Consider the following 15,811-nt stretch of genomic DNA (forward strand, 5'->3'; position numbering starts at 1 on the left):
CCATACGCACAAAAATTTGGACCCCTGTGACCTTGACCTTGAACTTAGGGTCCGCATTTAGGTTTCGAAATCTGCATTTAGGTTTCAAAAAATGCTCATTACTTCTGTCTCTTTTTGACCCCTGTGACCTTGACCTTGAACTTAGGGTCCGCATTTAGGTTTCGAAATCTGCATTTAGGTTTAGAAAAAAGCTCATAACTTCTATGTCCCTTGAGATATAACCTTTATATTTGGTATGCATGTGCATATGGACAAGGCCTAGCTTTCCATATGCTTAAAATTTTTGACCCCTGTGACCTTGAACTTAGGGTCCACATTTAGGTTTCGAAATCTGCATTTAGGTTTAGAAAAATGCTCATAACTTCTATGTCCCTTGAGATATAACCTTCATATTTGGTATGCATGTGTGTATGGACAAGGCCTTTCCATGCGCACAAATATTTTGACCCCTGTGACCTTGACCTTGAACTTAGGGTCCCCATTTAGGTTTCAAAATCTGCATTTAGGTTTAGAAAAATGCTCATAACTTCTATGTCCCTTGAGATATAACCTTCATATTTCTTATGCATGTGTATATGGACAAGGCCTTTCCATGCGCACAACAATTTGACCCCTTTGACCTTGACCTTGAACTTAGGGTACGCGTTTAGGTTTCAAAATCTGCGTTTAGGTTTCGAAAATTGCTCATAACTTCTATTAAAGCGTTTATAGGGGGCATATGTCATCCTATGGTGACAGCTCTTGTTTAAACATGGTACTATACATTTAGATGATGCCTTGCTTTGCAAAGTGCCTAATTATACACATTGTACACTGTTTGGCCCTATTTTAGGTAACGGTAAAGGCTTTACATGACTACCAGGCCAACTGCGAGGATGAGCTGACCTTCTACAAGGGCTCCATCATCTACAATGTCAACAAGCAGGATAGTGGATGGTACAGTTGGCTTAACCCTTTACCACTCAGATATGCACTTTGACCTGTGTGGACAACCTTTCTTAATAGATTCAAGTTTTTAAGGCTTCATTTTCAACCATAAGGTACTGATGAGCAGCAAACAGCATTAAACCATAACAGACTGTGAGCTACTCACCATGGTTGCATATCACTTTGCTTTTAAACACGAAAGGGCTGAACTCATTTGATAATTATAGGAAACAGTACCAATAATACAGGTGGAAATATAGACTTTTTGAATGTATTTGACAAAAGTTATATAGATAATAATTATAGTTAGGCCTAGATTTATCAAAAACATAACCAGGATAATTATATAATTTTATCAGTCAAAATATTTGTAGTAAAATCATAGTTTCTTCTAAAAAAAATTGTTGTTGAGATTATTTGACACACAATTTTCATTGAATATTATTTGTCTCACTCGCTGAGTAACCCATGTTTTATATTTGACAACCAATATGAAAATGGTAGGGATAGTGTCACATACCTTAATTGAATATTTTTATGTCCCCCACTATAGTAGTGGGGGACATATTGTTTTTGCCCTGTCTGTTGGTCTGTTGGTTGGTCTGTTGGTCTGTTGGTTGGTTGGTTGGTTTGCGCCAACTTTAACATTTTTGCAATAACTTTTGCAATATTGAAGATAGCAACTTGATATTTGGCATGCATATGTATCTCATAGAGCTGCACATTTTGAGTGGTGAAAGGTCAAGGTCAAGGTCATCCTTCAAGGTCAAAGGTCAAATATATGGGTCAAAATCGCTCATTTAATGTACACTTTTACAGTATTTCAATATTCAAGATAGCAACTTGATATTTGGCATGCATGTGTATCTCATGGAGCTGCACATTTTGAGTGGTGAAAGGTCAAGGTCAAGGTCATCCTTCAAGGTCAGAGGTCAAATATATGTGGCCCAAATCGCTTATTTTATGAATACTTTTGCAATATTGCAGATAGCAACTTGATATTTGGCATGCATGTGTATCTCATGGAGCTGCACATTTTGAGTGGTGAAAGGTCAAGGTCATCCTTCAAGGTCAAATATATAGGTCAAAATTGCTCATGTTATGTCACTTCTGCAATATTGAAGCTAGCAATTTTAAATTTGAAATGCATGTGTATCTCATGGAGCTGCACATTTTGAGTGGTGAAGGGTCAAGGTCATCCTTCAAGGTCAAACATCATATAGGGGTCAAGGTCATCCTTCAAGGTCAAACATCATATAGGGGGACATTGTGTTTCACAAACACATCTTGTTAGTATTTGAATTATTGGTATTAACTACTTTGAACTGTGTAGTGTACATCAGCTATACTTTGAACTTTGTAGTGTACATCAGTTAAATATTTCCAAAATATTTGTCCAGATTTGTTGTTAGAGCATTCTCAAGATCTTTGAAGGACCCAGAACTGGTTTTACAGAAAATTGACTAACCGTTTTGCTTTAATTCTTTGTAATTAAGTATTAAAATAACTTATTTTAAACTAACAGTTTATAGTGGGCGTTAAAATGATTATAAGAATTATTGTGTACTCTTATAGGTGGCGTGGAGATTATGGTGAGAAGCGTCAGTACTGGTTCCCAGCCAACTATGTGGTGGAGCTGGAGTCCAAGGATGAGTCCACAGAGAACACGCCGCTTGGCAACCTGCAGAAGGGCGTCATTGACGTCACTGGATGTATAACAGGTGTGTGCATGTTTAACAAATGTGTGGATGCATTTGACGGCCGGATGTTTGGATGTTTAACAATGTGTGGATGTTTAACAGGTGTTTGGATGTTTAACAAGGTGTGGATGTTTAACAGGTGTTTGGATGTTTACAAGAGTGTGTGGATGTTTGATGGATAGGTGGATTTTAGTGGATGTGAGCATGTTTGAAAGATTTGTCATGGATGTGAGCATGTTTTAAAGATTTGTCAATGTGTAACAGGTTTAACATATGTTTGTATCTTTTAACTTGTGGGTGGGTATTTTCCAGGTTTGTGGTCATTGAACATGTCTTTCGAAAAACTCATGTTCTCTGTTAAAATATTTTACTGGCTTTTACCAAGTTTTGGCATTGTTTGATTGTGATCAATCCATTCAATAAATATGCATGATTTCCAAAAGTAGGAGGGAAATTTAAAAGTTATTTTTACTTAAGCTTAGAAACTAAAGGACTGTTTTTAGCTCACCTGTCACGGAGTGACATGGTGAGCTTTTGTGACCGTGTGATGTCCGGCGTCCGTATGTGCGTGCGTGCGTCCGTCAACAATTTGCTTGTGTAGACAGTAGAGGTCACAGTTTTCATCCAATCTTTATGAAATTTGGTCAGAATGTTTATCTTGATGAAATTTGGGTTGGGATTGTATTTGGGTCATCTGGGGTCAAAAACTAAGTCACTAGGTCAAAAACTAGGTCACTGGGTCAAATAATAGAAAAACAGAGGTCACAGTTTTCATCCAATCTTCATGAAATTTGGTCAGAATGTTTGTCTTGAAAAAATCTGGGTTGGGATTGTATTTGGGTCATCTGGGGTCAAAAACTAGGTCACTTGGTCAAATAATAGAAAAACCTTGTGTAGGCAATAGAGGTCACAGTTTTTATCCAATCTTTATAAAATTTGATCAGAATGTTTATCTTGTTGAAATATGGGTTGGGATTGTATTTGGGTCACCTGGGGTCAAAACTAGGTCACTAGGTCAAATATTAGAAAACCCTTGTGTAGACAATAGAGGTCACAGTTTGCATCCAATCTTAACGAAATTTGGTCAGATTGTTTATCTTGATTAAATCTGGGTTGGGATTGTATTTGGTTAGTCAGGTGAGCGATTCAGGGCCATCATGGCCCTCTTGTTTATACAAACAAATCAGCATAGAAAAGGAATTTACCCACCATCTGGGTCTTTACCAACCCTCTATCAATCCCATAGTGTACTGTCGATTTCAGAGGTGGTTCAGGCCAGAGGCAACAAGCCTTGCTGTTTCCGCATCTACAGTCCGTCCATCCCAGGGTCTGGTCACCTGGAGATCGCGTGTGACTCTGAGAGTGACATGAAGGACTGGGTAGAGAACATACGCTTGTGTGCTGACAATCTCCACGATCAGGTGAGAGATAGCTCTAGGTCTTAAAGGCTCAAAATAGGTCTTGTATACTTCAAAGATGGGCCAATCAGAATGCGTGTTAGGTTCCAGTGTTGATTGCCGTTGGGTTGAATGACTAATCCACGAGCAGGCTCTGGGCCCTGATTTCTAAAAACAATTAAGTCGGTTTTAAGAATAACGGACTTAAATGGCTTATTTTATGGATTTGTATTTCTGTTTAAAAGGTTTTAGTTATGCCGCCAGTAGGGTGGCATATTGCAGTTGAACTGTCCGTCAGTATGTCAGTATGTGTGTATGTCAGTATGTGTGTATCTCGGTCTGTCCATCCGTCCGAAAAAAACACTTTAGCGTTGGCCATAACTTTTGCATTATTGAAGATAGAAACTTGATATTTGGCATACATGTGCATCTCACGGAGCTGCACATTTTGAGTGGTGAAAGGTGAAGGTCAAGGTCATCCTTCAAAGTCAAATGTCTAATATATGGTGTCTGTCCGTCCGTCCAAAAACCTTAACATTGGCCATAAATTTTTCACTATTGAAGATAGCAACTTGATATTTGACATGCATGTGTATCTCATGGAACTGAACATTTTGAGTGGTGAAAGGTGAAGGTCAAGGTCATCCTTCAATGTCAAATGTCAAATATATGGTGTCTTTCCCTCCGAAAACTTTAACATTGGCCATTACTTTTTCAATATTGAAGGTGAAGGTCAAGGTCATCCTTCAAGGTATTGAAGATAGCAACTTGACATTAGGCATGCATGTGTATCTCATGAAGCTGCACATTTTGAGTGGTGAAAGTTCAAGGTCAAGGTCATCCTTCAAGGTCAAAGGTAAAAAAAATCAAAGCAGCGTTCTCATGAAGCTGCACATTGTGAGTGGTGGAAGTTCAAGGTCAAGGTCATCCTTCAAGGTCAAAGTTAATTATTAAATTTTTTTCAAAGCGGTGCAATAGGGGGCATTGTGTTTCTGCCGAACACATCTCTTGTTTTGAATAAAATAGTTTTTATTTTGTTAATTTCAAAGGTAGTTTTCATTTTAACCTTGTTATAATTTAACAATAAAATGGTATTAGACTTTATTGCAATTTGAAAAAAAGAAGGGTTTAATCTTATTTCTTCCAAACGGACTTAAGAATATTTTAGAAGTCGTGGCCGGGACAGTGAACACTCTTAAGCTATATCTTGGCTTTTATATCAAAGTATTAACCAATAGCAATGACTGCCAGATTCCTGCTGTAATTTCCAGACCTTTTAAGGTATCATGAATGTGATTAATCACCATATTCCAGTTTTGATTTTCCATTGGTTTAATTGTTAAGATACGCATTTCAACAACTGAAAAAAAAACGTTTGAAAGCTTGGTTACAGACCCCTTTGTTCCATGGAATGAAAATAGTCATAAGCTTAACACTAGTCTTAATGATAATAAAGATTTAGCCAATAAAAATTGAAGGACAGAGCATGAAATAAATGTTAACAACAGTGCCGATTATTTTATGTCATAGTCTGCATATGAGTTTTTTTTGTTGTCACTGAGCAAATCTTCACAATAGTTGAAATGTAGCGTCTGTGTAGGTTTGTCTATGTAGTTTTAAAATGTTTAACCCATTTATAGTCCAGTCGATTTGTGTGAAAATTGTTCACAAAATGATAAAAGCATGAAACTTTGCAGAAATGGAGTTAAGGTTATAACAATTAATTTTGGATATGGACCCATCTTAAAAAATCAAAATGGCAGACTTTGGCAGCCATTTTAAAATGGCAGCCATAATTTGTTCATAAAAAATCTTCAACTAATCATAACAATTGTTTTTGTTCATCTATTTCAATAAAATTTGGTATACAAATCTCTCATAATATCCCCAATCAATAAACTTCTTCAATTGGCAAAAATAAGACGGCCATCTTAAAAAGCGGCCATTTTAAAAATTACATTTTTCGACATTGCCAAAAGAATGCATTTTTTTAATTATTTTTTTGTTAATAGTAGCCTAGGTAATCTTTTTTTCATTAAAATTAAAAACGCTTACATATTACTTTAAATGTATATCCTAACACATTATCTATGTAAATTATTTTTCAACTCAATGCATGCACATATCTATTCTGGATGCCCGACTAAAATGTTCTGTAGTAATTCACGCGATGCGCTTAGCAATTGCTTTCGCAACCTCTGTCATGCCAGCACATGCTTGTGTAAATAACTGGGAGACTTAAAACAGAGCAATACTGGTCTATCTAAATGACGTAAGCTACGTCAATAGAGAATTCAAACACTCCCAATATATCGACAGCTATGGGAAATTCTATTTGTGACAGATTTCAAAATGATGATATTGTGTGTCCAGCAAAACTTCGTGGCAATATTTTTACAACTGGAGCAGTTGATAATATTGGCCACAATCCAAGCTCCACTACAGCTAAAGGATCATTGCATGGAGCAGCGATTTCTCTATTTCAACACCCAGAAGTTGATAACCTAGGTCCTGACAGAGAAGGTATCTTTATCAATGAAAACCTGAAAAGAGACAATATAAAACCATTACCAGAAAGATGCTCAATAGAACCACCTGTCATGCTCCCGAAGGAGCCAGCTGCTGTACCACTTTTGGAAGGACCATTGATGATCCATTCAGACCATTTCAGTGATGCACAAGACTTAGAGTATAGGTTTATGTTATGAGTAGAGCTTATAATTTATATAAAAGCATGTAGAAGAAAAAATAACATTAGCGCATATATTACTATTGCTTTGATAATGCAATTCTGGATATAGCATCAAACTTAATTGTGCTTAATCTTGCTAATTTACAGGTGGCTTAATCATGTACACCAGGAGATCAAAAAAGATGGTCTGCCTTCCATGCAAATTTATCTCAGAGTCATTTGGTTAAGGCCAGTCCTTTGGACATAAGTTCCGTATTACCCTTGTTTCAGGAAGAGGCAAAGTCTGCTGCAATGATTCGGCACTCAATGACCATTATCAAAGAGTGTGTCAATTTTCTTAATCCAGGACAAATACCTGTTATGGCATGTGATCAGCCTTTTTATGCCCTTGCCAAAAACATTCAATGGATTTAGTCTGAGAGATAGGGAGAGAATCTTATTGTAGTGATGTTTGGTGGTCTTCACATAGAGATTGCTGCTTTGAGAATGATTGGGTATTGGCTACAGGATAGTGGCTGGGTGAATGCATTAAGTCAGTCTAATGTTGCATCTGCCGGTACAGCAGACTCATTCCTTAAGTCATCACATGTAACTAGAACCTGACATGCGCACCAGATAACTGCTTGCTCATTACATATTTTGATGCATAAAGCCTATACTCAATTCTTAGACAGTGTCGATGATATAGGGGTCAATAGTCTCAGTTTTGAGGAGTGGAAAGAAAGAAGAGAAATGGAATGTCCACTGTTCAAATTCTGGTCACTTACATTGAAGTTTGAACTGATAATTCTTATCTTTGTCAGGTCTCTACGAGGAAGAAATTTTAAGCTGTATAAAGAATCTTTAAACATGTTGATTCCCTGGTTCTTCGCTTTTGACCATCCAAATTACACTCGTTGGCTCCCTACTCCTATGAGAGTTATGATAGCATTGGACAGCGTAGCACCAAGTATAGTGACAGAATTCAAGAAGGGACATTTTGTTGTACAAAAACTCACCAAGCATTTTCTGCAATAGCTATCATGCTCATGAGCAAAACAACAAATTAGTGAAGGGAGAAGGAGGAGTTATTGGGCTTACAGAGAATATTCAACTTCTACGATGGATGGTATGTGGCCCAGAAATGGCTCGTATGGTCAATGAGTTTGAGATTTCACAAGAACGTTTCAAGCAAGAACAAACTAAAGGGCCGGACATAAAACACCATAAGCAACTAAAAAGTAAACAGAATTCATTTGTTAAACAAGTCCAAGCGATGACAAAACTCTTGAGGAAATGGGTAATCCATTCTTGGAAGAATGTGAGGATCTTTTAGTCCTAGGCACGTGTGACATCGCTGATTTGAAGGATGCAAATACAATACGAAATATTGAACAGATTGGGAAGAATCAATACCAGGAATATATACGGGACAGATTGGACAATATAACTTAACCACTTTCTGATCCCATAAAACAAAACAAATTACATCTATTCAGTAGTCAAGATTCCAAGGTAGCAAAGGATAAACAGAAAATTAGTTCACTGAAACAAAATTGTTCGTTATTTACTCAGTTGTATGTCTCTTGTCAGGTTCGTGACGGTAATCTTGACGAATTCTTTCGTCATGAGAATCAAGCGTATCCACCTTCTCTTTCAAAATTCGGGCAGTTGAGACTCGATTCAAAGTCAGATTTGTTAGTGCCTCTAGAGAAGATCATCACATTACAAACTGAATATCCTGAGATAGAATCTGAGACAGAGCTGCACTTGTCAATATGCTGTCGCCAAAATTCTGCAAGACGTTCGAAGATTATGCCAAAAACGTTTTTCTACCTTATATTGACAACCAATTGGAAGACGTGTAGCAGAGTTGATGTTGTATGGGATGAATATCGTGAAGACAGTTTGAAAGCTTCAACTCATGACAAGCGTGGAAATGGAATAAGAAGACGTGTTTAGGCAGATTCAGCCATTCCAGGAAACTGGGAATCCTTTCTTCGCATTGATGACAATAAGAAGGAGTTATTTACCTATCTAGCTGAACAGTTATCAACATTTAAAGCAGCAGATGACAAGATAGTGGTTTCGACACTCAGAATGGAAGTTGTATGCAATTGCCCAAGCAAGGATACAAGTCAAATATCACCTTGTAACCATGAAGAGGCAGACACGCGCAATATGTTACGCGTTAAGGATGCAGTACAAACTGATATGCGTCAAATAGTGATCAGAACGGTAGATACTGATGTTGCTGTCATTGCAATATCGATTGTGCATAAACTGAACATACTTACCTTGTGGATAGCATTTGTAGTCGGTAAAAATCTAAGATACATACCAGTTCATGAAATCGCTGCCAATTTGGGACCTTCCAGGTCGAGTGCACTTCTTTTCTTCCATTCCTTTAGCGGATGTGACCCAGTGTCATCCTTTTCCAATCGTGGAAAGAATACTGCATGTGAAACATGGTCCGTCTTTGATGAAGTAACTACAGATTTCGAAACATTGAGTGATAAGCCAGATATCTATAGAATCAATGATTGTGCTTCACACATTGAACATTTTATTGTGTTGTTGTATGACAGGAGCAGTGAGTGCATAACCGTAGATGAGGCAAAAAAAATCTGTTTACTCGAAAAGGGTGTGCAATCGATAATATCCCACTAAGTTCTGCTGCATTACACCAACACATCAATAGAGCTGCTAACCAGGCAGCATTTTGCTGGGGACAGTCACTTAGCAAACAACAAGAGCCCCAACCACCTAGCTCCTGGGGTTCGAAGGGCAACAAAGATGGAATGTGGGAACCTTTCTGGACAACCTTACAGTAAGCGTCTGAGTCTTGTGCTGAACTCATCAGATGTGGATGCAAATGTGAAAATGGCTGCCGAGGACGTTGCAAGTGTGTTAAAGCAGCTTTGAGCTGCACAGCTCTATGTAAATGTGGAGGGCAATGTGATAGGGAATGAATACATTTACTTGTACTTTGGACTTGACAATAAATGTTTATTTGATCATGCACATGTGATCTGTGTTGTTTACGGATAGTGAACTCTTAATTAACCTAAATTTGTTTAAAAAACTTTTCAAATTATACCAATCACTTGCTATTGTTATTATGTTTGCAGTGTATGTTTCAAATAAATCGTAAAAATGTTCAAGACAGTTTAATATAATATTTTTCATTGATTTTGACAAAAGTTGCTAGAATTTTATATTTCGAGATGGCCACATTTTAATTTATTTTTTTTTAATTTGGTGTTTTGATAACATTGATAAGGTCATTTGCATGGTAAATACAAGATTTCAGGTCATTTTATACACTAAACAAAAATTCAGATTTTTATGCCCCCCTTCGAAGAAGAGGGGGTATATTGCTTTGCTCATGTCGGTCTGTCGGTCGGTCGGTCTGTCTGTCGGTCAGTCCGTCCACCAAGTGGTTGTCAGACGATAACTCAAGAACGCTTAGGCCTAGGATCATGAAACTTCATAGGTACATTGATCATGACTCACAGATGACCCCTATTGATTTTGAGGTCACTATGTCAAAGGTCAAGGTCACTGTGACCCGAAATAGTAAAATAGTTTCCGGATGATAATTCAAGAACGCTTATGCCTAGGATCATGAAACTTCATAGGTAGATTGATCATGACTAGCAGATGACCCTTATTGATTTTGAGGTCACTAGGTCAAAGGTCAAGGTCACGGTGACCCGAAATAGTAAAATGGTTTCCGGATGATAATTCAAGAACCCTTATGCCTAGGATCATGAAACTGGATAGGTAGATTGATCATGACTAGCAGATGACCCCTATTGATTTTCAGGTCACTAGGTCAAAGGTCAAGGTCACGGTGACCCGAAATAGTAAAATGGTTTCCGGATGATAACTCAAGAACGCTTATGCCTAGGATCATGAAACTTGATAGGTACATTGATCATGACTGGCAGATGACCCCTATTGATTTTCAGGTCACTAGGTCAAAGGTCAAGGTCACAGTGACCCGAAATAATAAAATGGTTTCGTGATGATAACTCAGGAAAGCTTATGGCTAGGGTCATGAAACTTCATAGGTAAATTGATCATGACTCGCAGATGACCCCTATTGATTTTCAGGTCACTAGGTCAAAGGTCAAGGTCACAGTGACAAAAAACTTATTTACAAAATGGCTGTCACTACAACTTAGAGCCCATATGGGGGGCATGCATGTTTTACAAACAGCCCTTGTTTTATTTTAAAATGGCCGCCTGACCCCTGTATGCAAATTTTTGAGAGTGGGTCCATATCTGATATTGATCAGTATGCTCTTAGCTAGTATTCTGCAAATTTTCATTCTTTTATCACAACTTGCACAATTCTGGTGAAAATCTGCACAAATCGACTGGACTATTATGCCTTGTGGACTCTCCCATCCTTCTTAATTGGATCAATTTATTTCCAAAATTAGGGATGTCTAGTATAGGTAATTATTTCTATATTTAGAATATTTCTTAATGAAATTCCTTTAAGCAAACAGCGCGGACCCTGATGAGACGCTGCATCATGCGGCGTCTCATCTGGGTCTACGCTGTTTGCTAAGGCCTTTTTTCTAGACCCTAGGCATAAATGGGTTAATTTGCATATCAAATAATATTTTCATTAGATGGAAATAGCCTTTCACATTGTGCATTAAACGCATGATTTGACTATTCACTATTATTGCATTAACTATATTATGGTATATGTTTGTTTGGTAAGACTGAACGTTCCTAGTGAAGTAAAGACACATTCTTTAGTTCTCAATATTTGTGTTTTACTGACAATCAAATATTTACTGCAAGATTTTGTTATTACATCAAAAAAGCTAGATAGAGTGGCATTCTTTGGGTTACTAGTGTTTTTCCCAGGTCGTTTTAGCGTGGCGCAGCGCCATGCCCGTTTTTGTAGCGCCACTCTGCCCCTTTTCAAAGACATTTAGCACCACGCTGCCCTTTCCAAAGGCCGCCGCCCTGCCTTTTCATGAGCACCTGATGTTTTTCGCCCTTATTGATAACATCTTAATTGCTCCTTGACCAAACCTCTAAGCCGGATAGTATCAGATTATGGCTTCAGCAAAGATTCGCGCGGTTGTGAATTAGTCATACGTGAATAACCCCGCGTCAATATCAATCGATAATGTAAGAGGCTATGCTATACCAAGCGCACTTATCGGTCGGTAATGTGTACTCCTCCACAAAAAAATCGTGGACTGTAACTTCGGAGACTTTTGATGAAAAACTCGATGTTATCCTCGTGGAAATTGTGCATAATTCAGTTATATCAAAACATGTATTTTTACGCATATTTACATTTAAAAACACAAAGAAATTAATTCTTTATTGTTATTGTCTTAACTATAATTAATTATTGAAATAATAACTGAGACATATACTAATTAAACAAAATGCGAGTTGCGTATTAGGCTGACGAATGAGCGTACAATTTTACTTTGATATGTGCACCTGTCACTTACATCATGATCAGAGGTGTCAATTTTCAGGATTATTCCTGAATTCAGGATTTAAGCCCTCAAGGAAAACTTTTGATATTGATATAAATCAGAGGATTGTTTTGGTTATTTTAAGCATTCTTGTCACAAAATGTCACTCTTAAACACAAATTATTGACCTTTGGCATATTGTTTACAAAGGAAACATAATTTAATGAATCATTAAAACTCTTTTGACTCTGGTCCCCAAATTCTAGGATGATTTTCAGGATTTTAGATTTCGGTAAATTGACACCCCTGATGATTTAAACAAGATGGCGGACATACAGAATTAAATTGTGACTCGGCAAAAATGGCAAATAACGTCGTAAACAATCAAATTAACGATGGAGATCATACATTTAGAAGGAATTAATGAAATGTCTGTGATACGCAACGATGCATAAAAATGTTTTAGATAGCAACTAGGGCTGCAACGGGTTCCCGAAATATCCGATGATATCGGATCCTACTTCAGATTCGCGGGTACGGATCCACCCCTGGAAATTTTGGTTCCGAATATTTATTTTTATAGTCGTATGAAACCTAGCGCTGTTTTCACGAGAATAGTCGATATTTATTGACGTGTGACAGTCAAATAGCAGATCATTCGAGATCCTTCGGCTATTATTGTATAAGAGTGTCATTTGCGACAAAGCAAAACTAATTCAAAATCATAGAGGATTTACACATTACAAATGCAATTCATACTGGCAATAAGTAAGTTTTCAATCCTTATTGTCTTTCTGAGTTGTATTAAAAACAAAGGTAGTGGATCCAGTGTGTCTGGAATGTTATTCAGGTAAATTTTGCATAATTTCGCGACCTGTCCAATTGAATTCCTGCATCATGCAGAGCTCCAGATAAGATTCGTATCTGCGTATTTACGCATTGAAAAATAAAAAAAATGCTTTAAAAATCGGCACAGTGCGTAACATTACGCAATACAAATCTCGGTACGCAATTTTGATCGATTAAAGTGCGTAACCGGTTTAACAAATAATCCTGTTAAGGGTTTAGTGTAAGTTAACCTTTGAATCAAAAGTAAGTCAATCAAAAGAACCGTGAAATAAAAATGGCGGCCCATTGTGTTCTAGGTTCGAAAAAGGGACATTTCAATCGAACAGCGGCTCCTGCAGGAAGTAATTGTATATTACAATATGCCATAAATCTTATGATGCTTCTAGAATTTTTTAAAATAATTTTAAGCGATCTCATTGTTGAAGAAGTTTATTGTTAACTTGCATAGACCACATATAGTGTGGCTTTATTTTTCATTGCACAAGCAGTGCCATAACTTAGTTTAATTGCGAAATGGCATTCGTGGTGTACTACATGAATACTATATGCAAGAAAGACCCAATCAAGACAGAGATACAACACATGTAAGTTGCATATTTTAAAGAAAGTCTGTTCATATCATCATTGATAATTTATTCTGTTTGCATTTATTAATTAACAAATAATAACAATTCTAGATTAAACACGCCATGTACTATGTCAGTTTTCTATGGCAATAAAAAATACACCTCAAAATTCCGAAATACCCTTTATGGCTTAAACAAAGGAGTAAAATACCCTTTAACCATAATTTCAGGGGGTAAAATACCCTTTAGACTAAATCCTTATCTGAAGCTCTGGCATCATGTAAATTGTAATGTCTTTAAACCATCATCTACTAAGTTAAAATGCTATCTTGTGATGCAAGGAATCTCAGTGCCCAGTGAGAGAATCTTCTGCACAGCAGGAGATATCGACAGTGCTCATAGTGCTTGCCTGGACCCGGACAATGTTGAAATGCTAATTTTTGTGAAAACAAACATCAAAGTGTATGAACAGTGAAAAGCATATGTTAACAAACAAACTATTAAGTGAATAATTGTTAAGGTTTTGTTTTATTTTGACATTGCTACAATGTTAAACGAGAACTTTGTTATGTTTTCTTTTGTTAATAATTGTTTAATGTCAAATTATACTTCTAAAACCATTGATTTCTTTAATTTAGACAGAATCTTCTAATTTTCTCTTATTTGAGGGATCCGGATCCGAAAAACAGTAAGAAACCATATTTGGATTCGGATTTGGATCCGAACAAATTTTTTGGATTCGTTGCAGCCCTAATAGCAACAACATATTTATTTGTGATCTACTCATTGGATGTATGTCACGGAAACGAGTGTTTGCATATTGTTAGCGATCAGTTTACTCGCAATGTTAAACATCTGACAAGATTATTGTTAGAAAATGGGATAAGACAAACATGCTTTCATTTATATGTTAGTGCATCTGTGTATAATCAGATTCATATGCATATATTGCTTTATTATGTTTTTGTCGTGCTGTACAGCGTATTGAAATAGCATGGAACTTAAATGTACATTGCAAGGTAAATATATTGATATAAATAAAAGTAGGTTAAATACATCAATTACCATTAACTGTGTTTGTTTATATTTTGTTTTTTTCCACAACTGCCTCTGATGCGATTACATGTTTCTCCCTAATTCAGGTATTCACGGAACGTTTTTGCCCTTTTTGCCTAAACTGTGCGCTAAAATGCCCTTTTTATACGCCCGTCTATGACGGGACGTATTATGGTATACCCCGCGTCTGTCCGTCCGTCTGTCCGTCCGTCCGTCTGTCCGTCCGTCCGTCCGTCTGTTAATGTCGTACGCTACGTCAAATATCCTTTGACAGATTTTCTTCAAATTTTAACACAATCTTAATATTGATAAACCCTGATCCCCTTTCGTTTTTGACGGAATTCTGAATTGTCGTTCCAGAGTTATGGGACTTTGTTCGTCAAAATTTCGTGATTTCATTGAATGTCCTACTGTAGCTCAAATATCCTTCGATGGATTTTTTTTCAAATTTCAACACAATCTTAATATTGATAAACCCTGATCCCCTTTCGTTTTTGACGGAATTCTGAATTGTCGTTCCAGAGTTATGGGACTTTGTTCGTCAAAATTTCGTGATTTCATTGAATGTCCTACCGTAGCCGTCCGTCCGTCCGTCTGTTAATGTCGTACGCTACGTCAAATATCCTTTGACAGATTTTCTTCAAATTTTAACACAATCTTAATATTGATAAACCCTGATCCCCTTTCGTTTTTGACGGAATTCTGAATTGTCGTTCCAGAGTTATGGGACTTTGTTCGTCAAAATTTCGTGATTTCATTGAATGTCCTACTGTAGCTCAAATATCCTTCGATGGATTTTTTTTTTTTTTTTTTTTAGTATCCCTGAAAAATTGAACAAGGTGAGCTTTTTTCTATTCCGATTGTACACTACCACTTACCCATCTACATTTCTCTTTTATTATTGGTCAAAATATCTATAACAGGTTTACTTCAACTCCATATCCTCTAAAGAAATGCATACATATACTCAAAAAAAGATATGGTATGAATGTCAAGGAGACGGCGCTCCATGCTCATGTACTTATAAAATAAACCATGTATTCAAATACAAATAAACTGAAGTAAAAAAATGATTCAAAGGGTTATTTATTACCTTACTACTTCATTGGCGAACGACGGGCGTATCATGCACCATGCCCCTTTGCCCTCCTGGGAAAAACACTAGTTACACTATGTATAGTTC

The 15,811-nt window shown here is 36.9% G+C and overlaps 1 protein-coding gene across 1 annotated transcript in view; it reads left to right on the plus strand.

Annotated features, from left to right (window-relative positions):
• LOC127846015 (1-phosphatidylinositol 4,5-bisphosphate phosphodiesterase gamma-1-like) overlaps positions 1-15,811 on the plus strand; it is a 130,287-nt gene that overhangs the window by 79,459 nt on the left and 35,017 nt on the right. Inside the window, exons 22-24 of the mRNA XM_052377196.1 lie at positions 833-936; positions 2,503-2,648; positions 3,891-4,048. Coding sequence (XP_052233156.1) covers positions 833-936; positions 2,503-2,648; positions 3,891-4,048 — 408 coding nt within the window. The remainder of the gene's footprint in view (positions 1-832; positions 937-2,502; positions 2,649-3,890; positions 4,049-15,811) is intronic.

The sequence above is a fragment of the Dreissena polymorpha genome, chromosome 9 (assembly GCF_020536995.1).
Source record: "Dreissena polymorpha isolate Duluth1 chromosome 9, UMN_Dpol_1.0, whole genome shotgun sequence".
Lineage (NCBI taxonomy): Eukaryota > Metazoa > Mollusca > Bivalvia > Myida > Dreissenidae > Dreissena > Dreissena polymorpha.